Source organism: Gossypium hirsutum, chromosome D11, assembly GCF_007990345.1.
Source record: "Gossypium hirsutum isolate 1008001.06 chromosome D11, Gossypium_hirsutum_v2.1, whole genome shotgun sequence".
In the NCBI taxonomy this organism is placed as follows: Eukaryota; Viridiplantae; Streptophyta; class Magnoliopsida; order Malvales; family Malvaceae; genus Gossypium; species Gossypium hirsutum.
The window spans coordinates 70,780,740-70,803,861 of NC_053447.1; the positions used below are offsets into that span (position 1 = coordinate 70,780,740).

Here is a 23,122-nt window from a genome sequence, read left to right on the forward strand (position 1 = left end):
TCATGCAATCTGCAACAAACAATGTGGGTAATATCAAAAATCCATTTCCTTAGACTATATGCTTAAATAGACTTTTACATTGTTGTATAGACTCGCCTAAATAGACTTATTTAAGTTAAGTTTAAAAGTTTTTCGCTTCGAATCAGTTGAATTTAATTTAATTTAATTTAAAAATGTTTTTTAATTTAAATATATAAATTTTAAAAATTATTTAGTGATATGAATAATAAAATAAATCTTGGTCTCAACTTGAGCTTTGAAATTTATTTTAAAAAATTTAAGTTGCAGTCTAGCCGGGCAATAGATCTAATCTTAAATATAATCCCTAAATTCTAATTAAATTATAATATATATCTAATCGGAAATTAAAAATTAAAACTCTTAGATAACAAAGATCACAAGGGAATTAAGCTCGACTTGATCCCATGAGGTTAAGTCTTACTTTTAATATTTAGAAAACTAAAAAATTATTATATTTCTAATTAAAATTTAAGTTAAAATAATAAATCCAGCCAAAGTTTAAAAAATCTAGGTTAAATTAGTAGTTTTGGCCCTCTACTATCTTCAAATTTAAAATTTGTTTGTTTATTTTAATTTAACACAATTTGATCCTACTTTCAAAATGTCTAGTCTAAATATGGTTAAAATACTGACTTGAAAGTGTTATAAGGTAAAATTCACCGTTATAATTTAGCTATTTGAACTAATTAATAACACCATAAAAATAAAAATAGAGATCAATAACTGTCAAATTAAGGTTTAGGATTAAATCTCGAAATTAAGCATGGTAGAAGGACAAAAAAACAATTTGACCAAAATAATAATAATAATAATAATAATAATAATAATAATAGCATAAAAATCAAAATTAATTAATAGTTACCGTGTAAATATAAGGATCTTTTTGCCCTCCAGTTCCTGACCTTTTCACTTCTTCCTTCTTTAACAACCTGCATGCAAATAATTTTATATTAGCAAGATCTTCCACCGTTAATTCGTCAAAGTTCTATGATCGACGGCACAGATTTTACCAAGTTGATCCACCGATCAAGTTTTCTAGATGCATTTCAAGCCGTTAGATCTTAAATAACTTCGTATTTTACAAAGACTGCGATTTTTTGTGCACCTAACGTACTTACTAAAAATAGACACGTCGATGAGATACCGTGGTGACACGTGGCAAATAAGAGGAAAAGGAGAGGAGTGTACATTCGAAGGGCTTTGCTAGTGTCTGGACTGTCGCCGAGCATTCGACGGATGTTAACCTCAGCGAAGCAGCCGCCGGATAGCAATTTCAAAATGGCTTCGGCTCGGCAGCGCATGTGATTGGAGCCGCCGATGCGCCTCTTCCTTTGTATTTTCTCAGCTTTGGACGTCGTACTTTTAGGTTGGCTTCGCGCGCTTGAGATGCCGCTTGAGCTGCTCGACAAGCACGATGTCGTCTCAGCCGTGGCCATGTTTCGTGAGATTAATGACTTGAAGGATGATGTTTTCCGGTCATCGGAGCTCCAGCAGATCTTCGAGCGTCTCCTTTTCACCACCTGCGAGAGTTCATAGAATTTAGAATAAAAAATGAGAATTGAAAAATTACGAAGAAACTTGAACTGATCGTGGAGATATATTGAATCGAAATTTGAAATTCAAAATCCAACGAGAGTGAAAACATAAATCAAAGGCACATAATCAAGAGTAAGTTGAATATTATTGCAATCAAAGCATAATAAAACGATTCATATACGATGCTCAGAGAAAATAAATTCAAAATAACCAGTAATTGCAAAAGAAGAAAAGTTAACGTAAACATTGAAGAAACTACAACAGCTTGAGGTTTGAATTTAAAAACAAATTGAGAGAAATCGAGATCGATCTCACTTGGTTGAATTTTGAATTATTATCTCAGAGTGAATGATCATACCACAAAATTCTTGCTAAATCATTACGTTTTCAGATGCAGGAAATAACAGTCAAATTCAGCATCTCAAATATCATCCAAACACTATACCAAACAGAGTATTGAAGCTCAAGCAACTAAAACAAGAAGAATCAATTGAATTTGATAAAAACTTAAGAAATTGAAGTAAAACAAACAAAAAACCAAAATAATACAGCGAAAAGAGGAGAAACAGAGTAAGGCAACGAAACCTTGAGCTTGAACTCATGGCAACGAGCCACGGCTGCGATGATCCGTAGCTTCTGTTGCTTACGTGAAGATAACTGATGGCTCGTGAGAGAGGAACTGCCGGATTCGGATTCATTCGAAGGCATCAATCTCAACTTATTTTCTTCGCTCATGCTTGTTTCTCCTTTCGTCTCACCATCACTACAACCGATCGTCAACCTTTTCAAAAAAAGAAAAAGAACAGCAAATGTATCATGGAAATGAAATTCAAAAAAACAATTGATCTAGCATTTGAATAATTTTTCGTTGAATTTTACTTTGGAGGTTGAGTTGAAAGGAGGAGAAGAGCTGAAGCCACAGTTCGTTCGACCGGGGATGGAAAGGTAGCCATGTTTGAATCTTGGCGGGGCTGGTTTAAATTTTTTGGATCTTTTTTTTCCTTCTAAAATCACTCAAATCTGACCCTTTTGATAATCTGCGAGTTTAGAGAAAGGTTGTAGAGCTATTTTTAAGTTTATGTTAGTGCAGTTTAGTTAAAGAAATTTAAAATTGTGTTGGTAATTTTTTTTAAATATTACAAGTAGAAAATAAATACACTGAGTGACCACAAGTATTAAATTATTACGATACGAATTATTCGAGTAATCATAAAATAGAATTAAATAAACTGGAACTAGACTTGTATCAAATTATTACAACATGGATTACTCGAGTAATCACAAAATAGAATCAAAGAAATTGAGCTATATTAAAACCCACACATAACAACTGTACATGGTGAAACTCGAAAATCCATGTATATAATTTATACATGGTGGGTCAAGACCCAGGATCTCCGCCTTTGCCAACAAAGTCAAGGCTTTATTGGTTTGTTGGTATTCTTTTATGCGTGTTTATGTTAGCAGTTTAAATTAAATGGACTTATAATTCTTGAACATTAGACCAATATGTTCATGATAATTAAAATTTATTTATGAATAATATATGTTTAGGGGAGGTGAGATTCACTCTTGGAAAAATTTTCGAAATGTTGTCTGAAGAGCCGACGAACCCTCAACGATAGAGGAATTATATTTGGTTTTATCTCCAGGTTTTGTCTTTCAACTTTACGAAGAGCCCTCAAAAGGTTCACAGGGTAGGAGCGCCTCTTCCACCAAAGAAATGTGAGCATTTGGCTTTGGTGGGATCCAAACCCATGACCTTTATATGTAGGGTAGAGCAATTTTTTACTTAAAAAAAAAGACCCATTTTTTTGCTTTCGTTTGGTGAGATGGGTTACACAATTTGACCTGAATTTAATTAGTTAATTTAGTCAAGTATCGATTTTTGAACCCCCAAATTGAATCCCATTTCGTGAATCTGTTGAGAGCTCTCCGCGAAGTCGAGAGGTAAAAACCTGGGGATAAAAGCGAGCATAAACACTTCGAGCACAATAATTTCACCGTTGAGGGATCCATTAGCTCTTTAAACAGCACTTCAAAATTTTCTCTCAAAGTGAGTCTAATTCCCCTTCAATAATATACAAATAAATTGAGATAAATATTAAACCATAAAAACATTTCTTAATTTTTACATATAATATGATTAAACATAAATATTAATAATATATAAATAAACTTAAAATACAAACAATAATAATTATTAATAATAAATAAGTGAATTTTAAATTAGCATCAAAATGGATTACCAGATAAATTTTAAATGAATATCAACGAGTTTATTTATGATTATAAATGAATTATAAAAAAATATTTTATTTGTGTTCAATTTGTTTAATAAATGAGTTCCAAAATATTATTTCATTTTGATTCTTCTTTAACTTAAAAAACTAGTATAAACGGGCAAAAATCGAATTTTTAATGAATTGTTCACTAAACATTCTATTAATTTACACTCACTCTTAGTAAATTACTTATGACTGGCTTTGAGTGTTTCTTTAATTAACTCGAAGCTCGTTATATCGTAAGATTTTTTTTCGAGTACAAATTTGATAAGGGTCAATAGAACTTGAGCCTTAATCTTTGGATATTGCAGTTTTAAGAGAAGAACTTAAATTCAAATATTAGAGACAATATTGTTAGAAAAAATAATTACAAATCTCAAATATAAATTATAAGATAGATATGAAAGATAAAAAAAAACATGTGAATCTTTGCTCTTAATTGTTGTGGATTTTTCCTATTTCAATAATTTAGGCTACTTAAGATGAGTCAGTCGATGGTAGAACGTGGTGCTCCTTTCTCTTTGGTTGAGCTTGTTGAATCATGTTTGTTTAAATTAGATTGGATGGACTGAAACCAACTAGGGTATCGATCCAGAAAAATTTATTGGATCGGTTAATCTCGAAGTTGATATGGGCTAATCGAATTAAGTGGTTTAATCAATTGAACCATTTTAAAAAAAATAAAATTATAAATTTTTTAATAATTTATTCAGTTAAACTAAATAGTTCGATTGAACAGTTGGATGAATAAACTAAAGACCTAACCAGTTTAACTATCAATTTGGTTCTGAAAACTGTACTTGTAATGCCTGGTGGGGACGGTGAGTGCTCTTTGTGCTGTTTGGTCGGAAGTGGGCCCTTGTTTTGTTTGGGCCTGTCCGGTCCCATGGTTTCGGCCTTAGTTATCCATTTCATAACTGAAATGAACGTACATTACCGAACAAATGGAAGGAAAAGACAAAAGCTAAAATCATAAGATGACCAGTGCCATATTTTGCCCAAAATAACAACATCGCCACTCCCTCGAGCTCTCACAAATATTTTCCCACCATCCAAACAGTAACCGAAACAGAAGGAAAAAAAACCTCTAATCTCGCTTCACCATTATAATTTCATTCAAGCAATTCTCTGTCTCACATTTTGCAAATCTCAAAAACAATTCTAAATAATAATGTTTATTATTAGATAAAATTTGGAAATAAGAACTCACCCAACGCTAAAAAACTGCAATAATTAACCTTTTTTTAATAAAAAAAATTTTCCAGCTCTGTTTTCTTCTGTTTCTCCCCTTCTTCATACTCAATATCTCTCTGTCAAGGTATCTTTCCCTTTCTATTTAAGTTTTTTTCTCTTTTTTCTGTGTGATAAAGGGAAAGGTCATTGAATTGATTTTCTTTTTCTTTTAGATTATAACTGATTTGGATATTCATTTTGTTCCTGTTTGATTTTATGTTTGTTCTTCTGGGTATGCTTTATTTTGTCTTCATTTTAATGGGCTTTGTTTCTTTTTTTGTAGTTTTTTAAATCATGTATGATACTGGTGTCAACTTTTCATAACTTTCTCGTACACTTTTTTTGTCTTTAAGCTTCTTGTTAAATATATTTATATATCGTTAAAGCTAGGGAAATGATTTGATTTCTTACTGTTAATGAGCATTATACAGATAAGGAAACCTTAGCTTTCGTTTTGAATTGTTGTTGATGTCAACTTTTCATATTTTTCTCGTAATTTTTAATGCATTACCGCGCTAGTGCTAAAAATCCTTTGATGCCTAGCGAATTTCAGTACAATGCTCACTCAGAGTGCTTATTATGAGTGATTTCTAGGATGCAGTAACGGCAGGGGCTAAGCCAGAAAATTGCTTTAGGAGGGGTTAGAAACGAATCTTAAATTTTGGGGGAGCCAAAGTGAATTTTACCATTATATTAATGTATAATTTCATAAACTTCAAAGGGACTAAAAGACATATTTACCATTTTGGGGGGCATCTATGCCCCAGCATGGCGGTTTGAGAAAGATTGAAGAGGGAATTCTCTAAGAGCTTGGAACAACTGCAAACAAATTTTGAGACTAGGCTATCGTAGGGTAAATGGTTCTTTGTTATTTTAGACTTTTAGTACGAAAATGATGGATTATTGGTTTAAGGAATAGGACAATAGAGGAGTTTATCAATTTCTGAATCATGCGACCTTGGCAAACCAGTGCGTATAGGGTATGATGATTATTTTTACTTCAATGAAAAATTCTTATTGTAATGCTAATTATAGGAACATCATCTTGATGTTTTGAATCCTGCAATGCTAGCTGCATGGACAGAACAAACGGTTCATGTTTATTCAGGCTGAAAAGTTGCTATTTATATAATTGTCTTTTGGCAATTTGTTAGGCTACTTCTTTTTCTTTTTCTTTTTTTTTTCCGATAAAGGGATCATTATATAATGATCATGCAGTTTGTGTGAAATTTCTTAATATTGGACCACCTATGTGCTGCCTATATTGGCTTGTTGATGGAGATTGTGAAAAGCTAGGACTTATTTCTTTTCGAATGATGCTGTTATCAAAAGCCAAACTTATTTCTTTTGTTTTCTGCTTAATAACAATTTTGGGAAACAGGAACATATTTTTAGACTGCTTAAAATGTTGTAAGCATTGGTTAAAAAGATTGTCTTATTTTTATTTTGCACTGCAAATTAATTTTTTTTCCTTGCATGACCTGATACCTGTATTTTCTCTTGTAAGTTTCTTACTTCCAGACTGCTGAAGGTTGGATTCTCGTGTTGAGCTATACAATTTTTGCTTAAGGAACACTGACGAATAAAAACTCTGAGAAATGTCTAGCTCTGTAAAACTTTTGGATCCTGCATTTCAAGGAGCGGGTCAGAAACCGTATCCTTAAAATGAAGGGCATATAAGTTGTGAAGTTATGTACTTTTTTTTTTACATTTTCTTTTAATGAGTATATTGTTTTTTTCTTTCTTTTCTTTTGATAAGCGGGACTGGAATTGATCACTAAGTTCTTTTCATCTTCTTCTAACCACAGCAGGAGAAAGAAAAAAGATACTACAAAGGCTTTCTTTTCCTTTTAAGATGTGTGCTTATGTTGCTTATATGTCCCAATAATTTTTTACCTTAAGGCTGTTGCACTTGACATCTTGTAGCGGGATTGAAATCTGGCGTATTGAGAATTTTCAGGCAGTTCCGTTGCCAAAGTCTAACTATGGAGAATTCTACATGGGGGATTCTTACATTGTCTTACAGGTGCATTCTCTCTCTCCCTCTTGCTCTCTCTTGTGTGGATGCAAGCCCACGACATGCATTTCTGGGCCTGGATGAATCATATAAGGTGAATCATTGCCCCTTTTTTTTGTGTGTCTCATTTGCTTTCTCTCTATATTTTTTGTAGACAACACCTGGGAAGGGTGGTTCAAATCTGTATGACATACACTTCTGGATCGGGAAAGATACCAGTCAGGTGTGCTTTTGCTTCATTTTCTTTTACTTTTCTTAGTTTTTTGAGGATTTAAATGTACCTCCAAACGAACTAAAACATCATTTGTGATGGTGTCGGCACATGCAGGACGAAGCTCTAACAGCTGCTATTAAAACTGTTGAGCTAGACGCAGTACTAGGAGGGCGTGCTGTGCAGCACAGGGAACTTCAAGGTCATGAATCTGACAAATTTTTGTCATACTTTAAACCTTGCATTATACCACTGGAGGGTGGTATTGCTTCGGGATTTAAAAAGCCTGAAGAAGAGGAGTACGAGGCACGGTTATACGTCTGCAGAGGAAAACGGGTTGTGAAATTGAAGCAGGTAGCAGAGTCTCTTTACATAAGAATGATTGATGAATATGGATAAAAAATAAAGAAAGAAAGAGAAGGTTCATGAATTAATTGTAAGGTTTTTAACATGAGACCTATTGTAGATCTCAAAAAATACCATTTTTATTATGATGGTGCAGGTTCCTTTTGCTCGGTCTTCACTGAACCATGATGATGTATTTATCCTGGACACTCGGAATAAGATTTATCAATTCAATGGTGTAAATTCTAATATTCAGGAAAGGGCGAAGGCATTGGAAGTTGTTCAGTTTTTAAAGGAAAAGTATCATGATGGTACATGTAGTGTTGCGATTGTTGGTAAGGATGCGTTGATTTATAGTAATAAACAATGTTCTTACTCTGGCTTCTCTACTTCTCTAGAAGTATTAATTGAATTGCGTGCAAGGTTTATTTATTTAGCTGGCACTTTATCAAGTTTAACTTGTATATGCATAAATGTATTCACCTTGCCAGAGGATGGGGAATTGTATACTCGGTCAAACTCTGGTGAGTTCTGGGTCCTCCTTGGTGGTTTTGCTCCATTAAACAAGAAGACTACAGGTGAAGATGATGTTATTCCAGAGACTACTCCTACTAAACTTTATAGGTAATTCTGTAATTGTGTCTTCTGTTTATTCTGCTACCAGTGAAATGAAGATTTTGGCACGTCTAAAATTTAGAAGCTAAGACAATGCATGCTATTCATATGTTGGTAACAGTACTTTAGTTTCTTAGTGATTGCAAGAAAATTAATAAGCCTGTAGCCCCAACCTCTTGCACTCAGATAACATTAAGCAATCAAGCCAAGAAACTGTTCACCGTTCTGGAAGACATTCATAACTTCCTTCATTCTTTTCATTGCTGCAAGACCGCATCAAATGTTCTTTTTATGTACTTGAAATCCTTAAGCTTCCTCATATTTCACTTTTAATCTATTACCTTTAATATAAAAATTCTTAAAATGAAGCCGTCCTCTTCTGGCTAATATCTACCCATAAATCTCAACCTGTGAACGTGTGAAACCTTGTAAGTTTAAAAGCAACCAACTCTAAAACTATTATCTACTTTTCAAACTCAAAAACTCCTTTTTAGTTTTATCTAATCTGCTAAACATCATATGTTTCTCACATGTTCTTTTGGAATTCCTACCTGTCATCTTTATTCTGCCAGAAATCTAAAATTAGATTCTTTAGTGTGTTATCAAGAATGTTATGATTTGTACTGAAGTCATGAGGCAGCATTAAAGATAAGGTTTAAATTATTTAGTTCATACACTCTAAATCAATTGTTGTATTTATTATTCAAAAAGTAAAGGGGGGAAAAGATATTTTGAGCGGATATGATAAGCCTTCTTATGTAGAACTATTTTAAATTGTTTGCTAAACAGCATTAAGAATTTTCATATGGTCATCATTATTATTTCTGATATAGATGAACTGAACTTTCTTTGGTTAGATTTTCTGGTAGAGCATCTCTTTAGGGGCATTTTGAATGAGTAGGCACCCCTGATTGAGGTTGTTTAGTTAATATTAGTTTATTATTACCATTGTTTTTAAAGGTATATGCCTTTGTTAACTGATAATTTGGAATCATCTTGTTCCTGTAGCATAACTGATGGTGAGATGAAGCCTGTAGAAGGTGAACTATCAAAAGGCCTTCTCGGAAACAATAAATGCTATCTACTAGACTGTGGTGCTGAGGTTTTTGTTTGGGTTGGACGAGTGACACAAGTAGAGGTCAGAAAAGCTGCCAGTCGAGTTGCTGAGGTATAGCTAGACGCATAGCATTGATTTCTTCATGTATTTAAAGAATATGAATTCTCATTCCTAATCTTTTATCTCCAGGACTTTGTTACTGGTGAGAATAGAGCAAAAACAGCACGCATAACCCGTGTCATCCAAGGCTATGAAAACAATTCATTCAAGTCCAAATTTGATTCTTGGCCAGAAGGGTCTACAGCTCCTGGTGGTGAGGAAGTAAAAGGAAAAGGAAAAGGAAAAGTAGCCGGTAGGACCCCTTAAACAAGTCACAAATAACATATTTTGTGGTTAACTTTATTGAATGGTGTTTTTCTACTGCTAGCTTTTCTGAAGCAACAAGGAGTTGGGGCCAAGGGAACAATTAAAAGTGTTCAAGTAGTTGAAGAAGTTCCAGCTTTGCTTGAAGACGGTGGAAAGATGGAGGTCGAGTGAATAGTCTGCTTTTAGTTGGTTTTTGGTATTGGACTTAAAGACACTAACTATATATATGAGTATGGTGTTGCTTGTTTTTCAGGTATGGTACATTAATGACGGGGCCAAGCTGCCATTGCCAGAAGCTGATTTTGGTAAATTCTACAGTGGAGACTGCTACATTGTGCTTTATTCCTACCACTCAGGTGAGAGGAAAGAAGATTACTTTCTCTGCTGTTGGATTGGAAAGGATAGCATTGAGGTAATTTACACAGTTCCTAGTTGGGTTGGAAACTACTCAAGTATTATGCCCTTTCTGTCATTTTCAAATTTTTCTTCATGATAGACCTGCTTTCCACCTAACAATTTGAAAAAGTGGATTTGATGTTAAATAACACAGACTAGAGTGCTGCCAAGGTGATCTCCTCATTACGGAAAGAATAATAGAGATGCTTCCTATATTAGTGCCTCCCCCTAAAACAAAATTTAAAAGTTGACTTCCGAATTTCATCCAAATCATAAACTTGGACTGATAATCTGGATCAGGGATCCACCTAATTATTCTCTTTTCAGCTGGTTTACTCTATCTAGGCAATCTTAGGCACGATTGATTTAATCCCTAGTCGATCTTAATGCACCTGCAAATTGAACCATTGCTGGAGGGTAAAAATTTTTTAGCAACTATCGGATTCTCTAAATGTAAGATCAGGCTTTGTAAACAGTGAACACGCCGATAAATGCATATAACAATAGTGCATCACTTCAGTTTAAGTCAAGAATAACTGAGGAAAAGTAAAAAATAGGGATCCTATTATAATTTCGATTGCTACAATTGATGCTGGAACTGGTTTGTCTTTAGGGGAGTCCCTAATCTGGACGCATTGCAATGGCTATGAACAGTAGGGAGAATTTCTTCATCGCACAAAATAGAACAACTATTGTCTGGGAATTAAGATTACTGACAATTAAACAAATAAAAGAAGATAAATTTAAGAAAATTAAGGCATAGATCCACATCCATTCTGGGAACTGTCAGTATCACCACAGTATCCATTCTACCCTGAAGATGACACAACAAAAATGAAAAACATAAAATCTCTTACATGAAATTTAAAAAGAATAAGGAATTGGAAAGCTCCTATACCTTTTCCCAATGAAAATGACCATTAATCACTGAATCTCTGCTGGTGACCTAGAGTATCTCTTATTTTTTGTTTATAGATATAATTCTTTTCTTTTCTTTTTTTGCAACAAGTTCCCTTTTCTTGTCAATGTTATTATTTGAGAATTTTAACATATTCCTTATAATCTATTGTTCTTTATATGGTGAATTCTTTTCTAGCTTATATAGTGGTGACAGTACCTACATTGTTCGGCATGTTCTCTGCTTTGGCTTTATACTTTTCCCATTTGTAGCTCCCTTCCTTCATGTTCTTTGCATAGAAGAGAGAGGTGGTTGCGGAGTCACATTGTTAACGTGAAGGACTTAATTATAGTGAGAGTAATTCTTGCTAAAAAGTTTTACTTTCTAAAAGTAAGTATATTTCTCAATTCAGGAGGACCAAAAAACGGCTTATCAGCTGGCTACTAAAATTTCTAACTCATATAAGGGGAGGCCTGTTCAGGTATCATATTAAATTTGGCTGATTACTATGATTCTAATGCTTTTGTTTCTAATAGATGCTTCTTTCAGGGTCGAGTGTTTGAAGGTAAAGAGCCACCCCAATTCATCACACTTTTTCAACCTATGGTGGTCCTTAAGGTATTCAATTCTACCTCAAAGTTTTAGAATCTCATTACCAATTTCTTGGAATTTTTTTTTTTCAAAATTGGAGGTTATCGACCAATTTTCCTATGAATACTATTTAGGGTGGTCTAAGCGCTGGTTACAAAAAGAGTATTGCTGACAAAGGCTTGACGGATGAAACCAACAAAGCAGATCGTGTTGCTCTATTTCGCATATCTGGAACCTCCACACACAATAATAAAGTATTGCAAGTTGATGCGGTATGTTTGGTTGGTTTAAACTTCCAATGCATGAATGTGTTTTCATATAACTTACATTCAAATGTCTAGTTTAATTTTGTCTTGTATGCCACTACTTTTAGATCCTAATATTTCCTGTTGCCACCATATACTGCCTTTTTTCAGTTTGCAGTGAGGAGTTGGCAGTTTAACTTTTCTTTGATTTTGAGAAATTTGATTGAAAGTTTTGACTTGTACACATGTAAACTATCTGTTTTATCATCTGAAGTTGTGGGGAATTATGTTGTTTCATTGTCAAAGTCACGCATGAAAAGGTATTCAGTGTATTGCTTGTGCAGACTTGTCTCTGACCGTGGTCATATGATTGACAGTGTTCTTTACCATGAATTAACTTGTCTAGTTGAATGTCATGTTGCATTTTCTATCGTTTTACTAAATTTTATGGTAATTTTTGTGTGACATTATTTATCTATCCAAGCGATCTCACTCTTAGTTCTCATTTCTCATAAGAGAAATTGGATTGCTAGCTTTGTTGCAGAATTAATGACATAGAATACTGAAAATGCTAAATGAAGATTTTTATCATTTGAGAAAGTTTTAACTTTATGAGTGTCAAACCAGTTAATGTAATCAATTAGGACGCAACATAGAGAAGCCTAAACTTCCCTTCATCAAGGAAGTTTAAAACTTGGAGGCCTTATAACTAAAAGAAGCAGCTAAAAGAATACTCAGTTAACTCAAGACCTGGGAATATGAAAGACTTGGGATTGGTTTAAGTGTCCCTAACCTGTTTGTGGATGTTGAAGGACAGAAAGGGACCAAAAGGGCAAAATTTTTCTCCCTCCATTATCTTACTAATAGCAAGATACAAGCTACACCTATGTGATCAAATGTGCAGTGATGACTGTATTCCTGCAGTTTGTTGTTGTATGCCTTCAGCAAGGTTATCTATTCTTTTTATATCCTAACAGCAATACCTCGTTGTCCTTACAATTACTGTTCAGGTAGCAACGTCTTTGAACTCAGCAGAATGTTTCCTCCTGAAATCTGGATCTTCAATTTACTTATGGCATGGAAACCAAAGCACCCGTAAACAGGAGCAATTAGCTGCTAAAGTTGCTGCATTTTTGGAGGTAGATTCTTTATAGAAAGTTGTTTACTTTGGGATTCAAATCAAAGTGACACAAGATTAAAACGCATGCATTTATTTAGAAACCTGGTGATGACCTGATAGAGTTACGGTATAGCATCTAGGTTCCTACAGAGTATTATAACAGTGATATATGCCTATATAACTTGTATCAATTAAATGGAAAGATTTAATTCTTATAAAATGATTATAGTTCTTTTGAGTTGAATGTTGCAGTTAAGTGTTCATTTGGCCACAGTTCTTTAACTGATTATACCTGTTTTCTGCTTTTTAAGACTTAGTTATATAGGTATCTGAAACTTCCCTTTCATTTTTTTACTTTTAATCTCCTCTGAATATATAGTGGGACAACTTAAAATATACTCAAACACTTGGTTCAGTTTCATCTTTTGCATAACGTCTGGCTTTAAGCTTGTGATTTGCAATTAATTATAAAATCAATAGTAGCAATGCCTATCTTTCACACAACTCCGTTCCCCATGTCAATGAATCATCTAGTAATCTTTCTTTTCATTTAGCCTGGAGTTGCTCTTAAGCGTGCTAGAGAAGGGAAAGAGAGCAATACCTTCTGGCTTGCACTTGGAGGGAAAAAAAGTTATACCAGCGAAATAGAATCTTCTGAGACCATCAGGGATCCCCACTTGTTCACATTCTCTCTTAATAAAAAAGGTTTGTTTGCTCACATTCTCTCTTAATAAATAAAAGGTTTGCGTCTTATTCATATACTTGATTTGCTTTATTTTCTAATTTGGGCTCTAAGACTTTTTACTGCTTCCCTCAGTTATTAATGAAGCATATTACCATTCTAACTGTTATTTCCATGATTGTCTGTTTCCACGTGGATGCCACAGGAAAGTTTGAGGTGAGTTTATGTAACTGAAACTAGTTCTTACATGTATCCAGTGTCTTCAATATGTAGTTTACATTATTTTTTGCAGGTGGAGGAAGTCTACAATTTCTCTCAGGATGATCTCTTGACAGAAGATATTTTAATACTTGACACACGTGCTGAAGTGTTTGTTTGGGTTGGTCAATGTGTAAATGTCAAAGAAAAGGAAAATGTTTTCAAAATTGGTCAGGTGATGAACAAACATTGGTTCCTTTGTCATGTTATTGTTCCGATATGCTCATTATTCATTTTGGAAGGTTTTTTTTTTTTTTGCAGGAATATATAGACAGGGCTTCATCTCTAGATGGTTTGTCTCCAAAGGTTCCACTTTACAAAGTTACTGAAGGAAACGAACCCTGCTTTTTCACAACATTCTTTTCATGGGATCCCAACCGAGCTACTGTATGTTTGTCCCTGAATGGAATTTTTCTACTCTATCCTTTACTCTCACTTCATTTATTGCTAGACCACTTTAGTCTTTATCAATCAGAAATATTATCACAAGTTGTATTCTCAGCTTGTCTATGCAAAACAGAATGTTGAGAAAATGCCACCCTTATGGTTTAAACCAGTTCCATCCTTTTTAACATGAAATGTTTGAATGCAATTTTCTTGTAGAGCCTGTGTAATAATTTATCAGACCTTTAGCCTTCAAATATAATATTAGGTGGCTATTTAACTAATGATGGAAATGAAAGAGGGAGTTGACTAGAATGAGCATTGGATTTAAGAAAGCACCATTGAATTATTAAAAATTTTAATTCATGGTATTGAGAGATTCTTGTGTCTTGAATAACATCACTGTTACCTTATTGTTGTCACTTGCAGTGTACCCCAAATGAGAAAAAGTACCGATACTTCTATACACACTGAAAATCTTATTGTACCTATGTTGTTTCTTTGAATGCTAAAAGCTCTTCAACTAACACGGTTCATTGTTCCTTTCAAGTGTGTTGCCTTCAACTTCCTCTGTTTAATATTTATACTTAGATGTTCTCTCTGGAACCCAGGTGTATGGAAACTCATACCAGAAGAAGCTGGCATTGCTCTTTGGGCCAAGCCAAGTTGCAGAGGTGAATTCTTTCTTTAATTCACATGAAGTTGAAATTTTCGGTCGATGAAGTTTATCAAGTGAAATTCGGTTCCTAAAATTTAAATGGGAGTTAATTTGCAATTGCAAGGAACATAACTTATTGAAGCAGAATTTGTTTCGATGGAACGAAACCTGTTATAACCCGTATTCCTTCTTTAATGCGTTAAAAGCTTTTTCTTATCCATTGTGGACATTAAGAACCATTTTTCTATTAGCATTTTGTTGCTAACTTAATTCATAAAGAGGAAATTTCTCGGCATTATGCCTAAAGCAAAGTTTTAATATCAATTTCTAATATTATCTGCTACAGATGACACTGAATTTTAGTATCGGCTGCCCCTTAGTAGTAGCCTTTGGTCCTTGTAGTCTTTGTTGGTAAATTAAGACAGTGATATTAGATCTTATGTGAAGACAATCATGCTATTTCTCTTAAAACGAAAATACTCATTTACTAATCTGGTTCTCTTATAGTTGGAATCTATGCTGCCGAAGCTGGAAAAGACCACCGGGAACCAAGGGGCTCCGACTCAAAGGGCTTCAGCTTTAGCTGCCTTAACTTCAGCATTCAATAAATCTCCTTCCAAATCACCCCCTCCGGTAATAAACTGCTTATGCCAATAAATGATGATACTTGTTTACTAATCCAGTTCCCTGATCGTTGGAATCATGCTGCCAAGACAGGAAAAGACCACTGCGAACCAAGGGGGTCCTACTCAAAGGGCTTCAGCTTTAGCTGCCTTAACTAATGCATTCAAATCAGCTACTCGCAAATCATCCACTCTGGTAATAATTTTCTTATGCCATTAAACTCTTTTTTTGTATATGTGTATGTATGCGCGCGTGCGTCAAAATCTAATATTGTTTTCTTACACGGTGATTATGACTGAAGTTCGTTGTGCCTGTTTTCTCGAGAATTCAGACCATTCATTATAGTGTACATTGCTTTCAAGTTTAACATACTTGATATGCACCATTATTGCCACCTAGGAACGCTCCCCTTCAAATCAAAGTGGATCTACACAAAGAGCTGCAGCTTTAGCAGCTTTAGCAGCTTCATTTAATCCATCAGCAGAAACCAAAACCTCAGCTCCAAAGCCTGTCAGGTCTAATCCGGGAGGATCTCAAAGAGCGGCAGCCATAGCTGCTCTTTCCGCGGTTCTTACTGCTGAAAAGAAGAAACAATCGCCTGATGTATCACCTTCAATATCCACTAGCGGCACTCCTGCAGTAACCTCCCCACCTAGTAAGAACACTTGTACTCTTTCGACAATCTTTTTTGGAAACATTGAATTCAGCTGATCCACAAGTATCATTTCGATGTAGCAGCTGATGCAGACTCAAGTGAAGTGAACCCTTCTGAAGCTGATGATTCTGTAGGGGTTGCCAAAACCAATAAGGAAGACTTGAGTGAAGCGAACCCTTCTGGAGCTGATGATTCTCAAGAGGTTGCTAAAACCAACAAGGAAGATTGAAAACCGAAGGACGAGACAGAGCAGAATGAGAATGAGCATTAACCTCCACTGGTTTGCGCACTTCCTTCGAGGTTCGCATTCTAACTCGCTACCACTTCGCCAGGAAATCGATTTCATTTGGTATATAATATAATAAGAAGCTTGGATTGCTCTGTCTAAGGTCTTCTGCATTTGTCATTTTGATAAATTCAGTTGTGTCAAGTTATTTTGCCCATTTCTTTTTAGTTTCACTGCCTTTTTTAAGGGTCGCTCACACATAGGCCAACATTCTTGGATTTCTTTGGCAATGTATCTCATATGTCTTCTCTGGGTTTACTTTAATTTATATTATATGATTTGCGGTAATAGTACCATGAAGGCCCTTATATTAAGAGTCTAATTGCATTTTGTCCCTTCTACTCAAAAAGTGGGCAAATCAATCTATATATTTTAGATCAAAGAGCAAACAAGTCCTTTAATTAAAAATTCTATCCAATTCTACTGTTAAAAATTTGTTTATATACGTCAATATGAGATAAAATTTAAGATTTAATCATTATATTATGCTTGAATTTAATATTTACTCTTCGTACTTTATTTTTTTTTACATAATTTGTTACCTCAATGTTTAGAATTTCAACAATTATTTATATAAAAAGAAGGTACTAAGTGATTCTGTCATCACACCTGTCTTTTTCTTCTTCTTTTTTCCTTATAAGATAACGGTAAAATTTTAATATTGATCCCTCTACTTTGCTAAAGTTTAGTATTTAATATATATTTTAGTTTGACATGATTTGGTCATCTATTTTATCAATCACATTAGTTGGTCTAAATAATTAATTTCCTTAACTATTCTGATTAAAATGATGTTGTGAATTTTTATTAAGAACACCTTTCTAACACATACAAATATATATATTTCGTTACGATAAGTACAACTTTCTAATACAAAAAAAAAAATTCAGTATGAAAGTTTAGAATGAATATTTTTAGGAGCATCAAATAGTTGTCGGGACACTTGGGCTTGAGTATTGTACTGCAAAAATGACATTTTAATAGAAAAAAATCAACTATTTGAACTAACTAAAAAATAGAATAATCAAATTGTGTCAAATAAAGTATAAATATTAAATTCTAAATTTAAACATAGTAGAGGGATCATAATCATAATTTCACTTAAAACAATTATGAAAAAAAAATTAAATTTATAAAAATATTTTTAACTAAAATAAAAAATTACAATCATAATTATCTTAATACATAATACAATTTTAATAAACATTTAATAAATAATTAAATTATAATTATAATTTTGAAGCCCAGCTATAAATGAAAAGAGTAACATAATTTTGATTGTTTTTATCACATTTAAAATAATAAATTCCATCGGACAAGTCTAAGTCTTCAACCAATTCAAAACACAAATAATTTGCAGGTTAAAATATTTGAGGGTGTTGGGACGAAAATTTAAATTAGTATATGGTAAAATTAAACTTTGACCCGTTAAGAATGAAAAAGAAATTGATTTAATCTTTTAAAAGTTATAAAGATATAAGTTATTAAAATAGTGAAATTTCACTTTTGCTATCATAAAAAAAATACAACTTTATTTCGATATCCCTCAAAAAATTTTCTAAATCTGTCCTTGATTGCAATTCAATTTAAAAGAAATAATTTCATTTATAAAACTATAAAAACTTTAAAAATATTAACTTTATTCCAATATGATATTATTTAATTCTTTTTAACAGTATAAAATTTAATTTTAATTCATTTAATAATAAATAGACTAATTCAATCAAAGCTTTAAAATATAATAGAAAGACCTCTTAAAGTACATTCACCATAATATGCATCATCCATTTTCATATATAAAATGAAAATAATAATAAATTATTAAAGCCAAAGAAGTGAAGTTTAATTTAATTGGTTCAAATAATAATAAACTCAAAAGCTGAAATTATGAGATTTATGAATAGTACCAGGGTTTAAGCCTGGGTGCGAATTTCTCGCCCTTTAAATTTTTGGTTAAATTCTTTTATTAGTCCTTATACTTTGTAAAAATAATGACTTTAGTCTCTATCCTTTAATTTCATCAATTTTAATCCTTGACTTTTTGAATTGTGAAATTGCCTAAACTACTACAGTAGTAGTTATCCAATTACAAGATGATTATCCATTTATTCAAATTTGATTCTTTTTTGTCACAATTTGACATTTTGACTAGTGACAACTTTTAAAATTGGCATAATAGTAATTTAATTGTCAATATTTATACATTGTGTCAATTCAATCTTCATTTTTAAATAAATTAACCTTCAACATTTACTTATTGTGTAATTTAGTCTTCTTTTATTTTTTATTTTTTTTACAATTTTGCTTTTTTTTATTACCCTTTAACCTAAACAACTAAAAAAAATTTATCAACTAAATTTGATTGAGAAATACAAAAAATGGAAACACCCAAAAGTGAAAGATAATAGTTTTCGCCTTTTCTCAATTTTTTAAAATTAATCTTCAATATAAAAAAAACAACTATAAAAAAAAGGATAAAATTATACAATGAGTAAATGTTGAGCAGTAAATTCTTTAGAACCAAAACTAAATTAACTTAATTTATAAATATTAAGAGTTAAAGTTGTTATGCCAATTTTAAAAGATGCCACACGTAGCTTGTTGGTGATAAAAAAAGTAGTTTATTAATAGTTAAGTAATTATTTTGTAATTTTCCATAATTAAGTGACCAAAAAAGAAATTTACTAATAATTGGATGACTACTTAGTTTGCTATATTATAATTTGATCAATTTTTATTCCAAAATTTTCAGTTAATCAATTTTAATTATGGTACTTTTTTTTATTTTTAAAATCTGGGTAAACTACATTAGTAGTCCCTTTACCATGAGTTCTTTTTGTCACTGAACTATAAGAAATTACAAAATAATCACTCAACTTTTTTTTTTGTCACTCAACTATATTGTATTTTTGGTTGTTTTCAGTATTACATTAGCCAACGCCCAACGGGTGATTGAGTTGAGCCCTAGTACTGTCAAGCTCTAGCTCAACTTGAAATTTGGAGCTCAATACTCGACTCAAACTTGATTGAACATCCATTTTTGAACTTGATCTCGACTCAAGATATAGTTGAGCTCAAGCTCGATTATCAATTTTTGTACTCATGCTTCGAACTTGAGCTCGGTTCAGTCATTAAGCTTAAGGTTAATAATATATATTAATGGAAAAAGTATATGTAGAAGCCCAAATTTGCTCGGGTCCTACCAGCAAAACAAACTTCAGCCCAAACGGCCCAATTACATTACAAAATTAATTGGACCAGCCCAAATACAAACAATAGGCCCAAATACAGCCCAAACCCAATGAAAAACTAGGGTTTCAGAACCCTAGTTTCCCCCATGTGCATCGTACACCTCTACAGTACCCACCCCTCTGCCACCGCCGTTCGCTACGTCCCATCCGCACCTGCCTCTGACGTCGCGCCGCTCGTCCATCACCCTGCAAACACACAACACAAGCAGAAGGAGACAAGACCAAAATTTTTATTTTCTTTTGGCTATAAAGCCGATTTGTAAGAAACGGAAATGGGGGGGACTTTTATTGGATTTTTTTCTCTTTCGACAAAAGCCGAACATTGTAAAAGGGGGACTTTTTACGAGCATTCAGAAATAAAAAAAGAACAGAAGTTTTAAAGGTTGAATTTTTACTGTTTTCTTTTAATTTTTTTATTATTTACTTATTTTACAATTTCGTTTTAACGAAAATAGCAAAAAAAAAAGTGAAAAGAGTGCACCTGAATCGCTGTGGCTCCGTCGACGGAGGTCATCTCGCCGTCGTCGGAATCGGGTTTAGAAATGAGGTGCAAGGCTCTTCGTTCCCTCCAGTCGAAGCCCGACCTCATAGCCTGCCTAGAACCGGGCTTTTAAAGCCCTACATCACGCTTCGTCGGCCGTCAGTTTAATGGCGGTGCGGTGGACGGATGAACGGCGGTGAGAAGTCCAACCGTCGGAAGGCAAAGGGGGAGAGTTGAGAGGATGAAAGTTTTTTTTTAACAGAATGAAAGAAAAGTTTTTTTTTTTAAATCTGGCTTTTTATAGAAGACGCGAAACGGCGCCGTTTAAGCCCTCTTCAACCCGCGCGGTGACCCGACCCGGGGAGGATCCGCCCGTTTTCTTTAAAGGGTATAATTTTGCGCGCAGTCCCTCTGACTTTGTAGTGCGTTGCAATCTGGCCCCTATTTCATCATTTTCTTTTATTTCAATTTGGCCACAGTTTTATTTTTGTCCCAATCCGGTCCATTACAGCGCAGCGTTTTGGGGCTTTGGTTTATTTTAAGTTCTGGTCCCCTTTCTTTTGGCACGCGTCACAATTTAGTCCCTTTTGTTTTTTTATTTCGATTTTGCCCTGTATTGTTTGCTTTTATTTCGATTTAGCCCCCCCTTTTAGCATTTTTATTATTTTCTTCATTATTTTAATATATTATCATCTTTTGTTATTATTATTATTATATTTACTACTATTATGAGTATTATTATTAATATTACTGTAATCATTGTTCTGTTTTCTTATTTATATTTACTCATGAAATTTTAGATATGTATTTTATTATATTATTATTATCATATAATTGTATATATATATACACGTACATATATATATATTTTTTCTAACTTATTTAATACATAAATACCCATATTTTATTATACATATCTATATACATATTTTTTAATTTTTATAAGTATACATATTTATATGTGCATACTTATATGTTTTGTATATTTTAATTTGCATAGACATATATATATACTTATTTTCAATATATTTTTAAACATATATAAATTAACGTATTTATTTGTATATATATGCATATTTTCATTATTTTTAAGACTTTAATATGTACATATATATATAGATATTTTATAACTTATTTATATTTGTAAGTGTATATACATAATTATATTTTTCTTATATATTTTTAATTAACATACATATCTATATGTATTTTATTTTCATAAATATATGTATATATACTTACATGTTCTTTATATTTTTAAACATGTATGTTTTCTATACTTTATGATTTATGTATATACCTCTATATATATATGTATGTATTTTAATTTAGGTACATATGCATTTCTTTACATATATACTTTTTAAGTTTTATAATTCATACATGTACATATAATGTATTCATATATATATATATATATATATATATCTTTTTACATTTACATCATCTTATTTATTTCTTTTGGCTTATTTCTTTATTTATATTCATATTATTTAGAATGAATGCTTTAATATCTTTGTTTGTATGTTCGCCATGGTGCATTATATAAGTTTGTCTTATTATTTATTTCATAGCCTTTGTTTTTATTATTTTACTTGCATTATCGTCTTTGTCATTATTTTACACCTATTTTACTCGGATTTATCAAAAAACGAAAAAATTCAAAATAAAAGTAACACTCGGTACTTGAGATTCTCGAGGGAATCGAGCCTTAACGTATTGAGTTTCGATTTTCTTTGTGGAATCTAAATAATCGAGGTTACTCTCTTTTTATATATATAAAAAAGACAAAAAAGTTCATTGTCGAGATTTCAATACATCGTGTCCTAATGCATTGGACGTGATACGTTGATTTTCTCGAGACGAGAATTTTTCAAAATAAATGCAATATTCAATGTTTAATATTTTGAAAAATTATGTCCTAATGTATTGGGTTGCGATTTCTTCATTCGATTTAAATAATTGAATATCCTTTTAAATTTTATTACACCAATTTTTTCAAACTCAAGTTTTAAACGATATTGGGAATTAAAAAAGGATCGTGTCCTAACTTACTGGTCGTGATCCCTTTTTTAATTCGAGATAATTAAATATCTTTTAAATAAGTATTTTTTCATTCGAGTATCGGGAATTTGAGACATTGTGTTCTAGCTTAGCTTACTGGATATGATTCTTTTTCTCGATTAACATGAAACATGTCCCTTTTCCTAAAAATATTTTTAACATTTTAATACAGGGATCGTATTTTTAATTCTTCAAAGTTTTCAATTTTCGACATTAAGACATTAATTAATCAACTAAGTACTAATTTTGGGCGTTACGAGGGTGTTAATCTTTCCTCGTACGTAACCGACTTCCGAACTCATTTTTCTGAATTTCGTGAACCAAACTCGTTGTTTTAATAAAATTAAATTGTTTATTAAAAACAACCGCTTTTAAAGGTGAATTGATCGCACCTTATCAAAAAAGATTGGTGGCGACTCTCATTTTTTATTTTCATTTTCAAATCCCAAATTGACATTGTTTTCATCAAAAAATGATGTCAACAGTATATATACATAATTTAATAATATAAAAAATATAAAAAACTTGATAAGGCTCATAAGTCATTCGAGTTGAGTATTACTAAGCTCAAATTCAATTTGATTGATAGCTCGAGCTGCTCGAAAATTACCGAATTAAGTTTAAATTTTGTTTGAATTGAACTCAAATAACTTGCAAACACTAATTTTAACTGATTCATTTACAACCCTATCAACTGATAACCAAAAAGATAAAATTGAATGAAAAAAATATTAATAATTACGAAGCAATTTTATAATTTTTCATAGAGGTGATAAAAAAGAAAAAAAAATCAAGGTCACCTCTACGCAATTTATCCTTAAAATTTTAACCTGACCAAACATT

The 23,122-nt window shown here is 32.5% G+C and overlaps 2 protein-coding genes across 5 annotated transcripts; one reads left to right on the forward strand and one right to left on the reverse strand.

Moving 5' to 3' along the window:
* On the reverse strand, positions 1 to 2,672 carry LOC107925806 (uncharacterized). Its single transcript, XM_016856524.2, has 5 exons — positions 2,437 to 2,672; positions 2,143 to 2,338; positions 1,210 to 1,541; positions 884 to 950; positions 1 to 9 (listed from the first exon to the last, which is right to left on the reverse strand). Exons 1-5 carry the CDS (start codon positions 2,508 to 2,510, stop codon positions 1 to 3), a joined length of 678 nt encoding a protein of 225 aa, XP_016712013.1. The 5' UTR covers positions 2,511 to 2,672.
* Positions 2,673 to 5,008: 2,336 nt separating this feature from the next.
* LOC107925734 (villin-2) lies at positions 5,009 to 16,747 on the forward strand. 4 transcript variants are annotated; one of them, XM_041105146.1, is made up of 24 exons: positions 5,009 to 5,160; positions 6,583 to 6,729; positions 7,002 to 7,101; positions 7,247 to 7,315; positions 7,421 to 7,657; positions 7,806 to 7,983; positions 8,140 to 8,272; positions 9,272 to 9,431; positions 9,510 to 9,672; positions 9,748 to 9,848; positions 9,940 to 10,098; positions 11,393 to 11,461; positions 11,530 to 11,598; positions 11,706 to 11,843; positions 12,827 to 12,955; positions 13,491 to 13,641; positions 13,824 to 13,834; positions 13,911 to 14,051; positions 14,138 to 14,263; positions 14,872 to 14,934; positions 15,426 to 15,551; positions 15,636 to 15,737; positions 15,942 to 16,197; positions 16,278 to 16,747. In XM_041105146.1, the coding sequence occupies exons 2-24, from the start codon at positions 6,674 to 6,676 to the stop codon at positions 16,424 to 16,426; spliced, it is 2,886 nt and encodes a 961-aa protein (XP_040961080.1). In that variant the 5' UTR covers positions 5,009 to 5,160; positions 6,583 to 6,673; the 3' UTR covers positions 16,427 to 16,747. The 4 variants fall into 4 exon arrangements, with proteins under 4 accessions (XP_040961080.1, XP_040961084.1, XP_040961083.1 ...); XM_041105150.1 differs by having other exon boundaries at positions 16,281 to 16,747; XM_041105149.1 differs by having other exon boundaries at positions 5,012 to 5,160; positions 6,597 to 6,729.
* Positions 16,748 to 23,122: the final 6,375 nt, after the last annotated feature.

Coding starts and splice junctions, on each gene's coding strand:
- LOC107925806 (XM_016856524.2), bottom strand. CDS start 2,510: ATGGCTACCTTTCCATCCCCGGTCGAACGAACTGTGGCTTCAGCTCTT. Junction 2,339..2,436: donor CTTTCAACTCAACCTCCAAA/GTAAAATTCAAC, acceptor TTTTTTGAAAAG/GTTGACGATCGGTTGTAGTG. Junction 1,542..2,142: donor GCCATGAGTTCAAGCTCAAG/GTTTCGTTGCCT, acceptor GAACTCTCGCAG/GTGGTGAAAAGGAGACGCTC.
- LOC107925734 (XM_041105146.1), top strand. CDS start 6,674: ATGTCTAGCTCTGTAAAACTTTTGGATCCTGCATTTCAAGGAGCGGGT. Junction 11,599..11,705: donor AACCTATGGTGGTCCTTAAG/GTATTCAATTCT, acceptor AATACTATTTAG/GGTGGTCTAAGCGCTGGTTA. Junction 16,198..16,277: donor TGCAGTAACCTCCCCACCTA/GTAAGAACACTT, acceptor ATTTCGATGTAG/CAGCTGATGCAGACTCAAGT.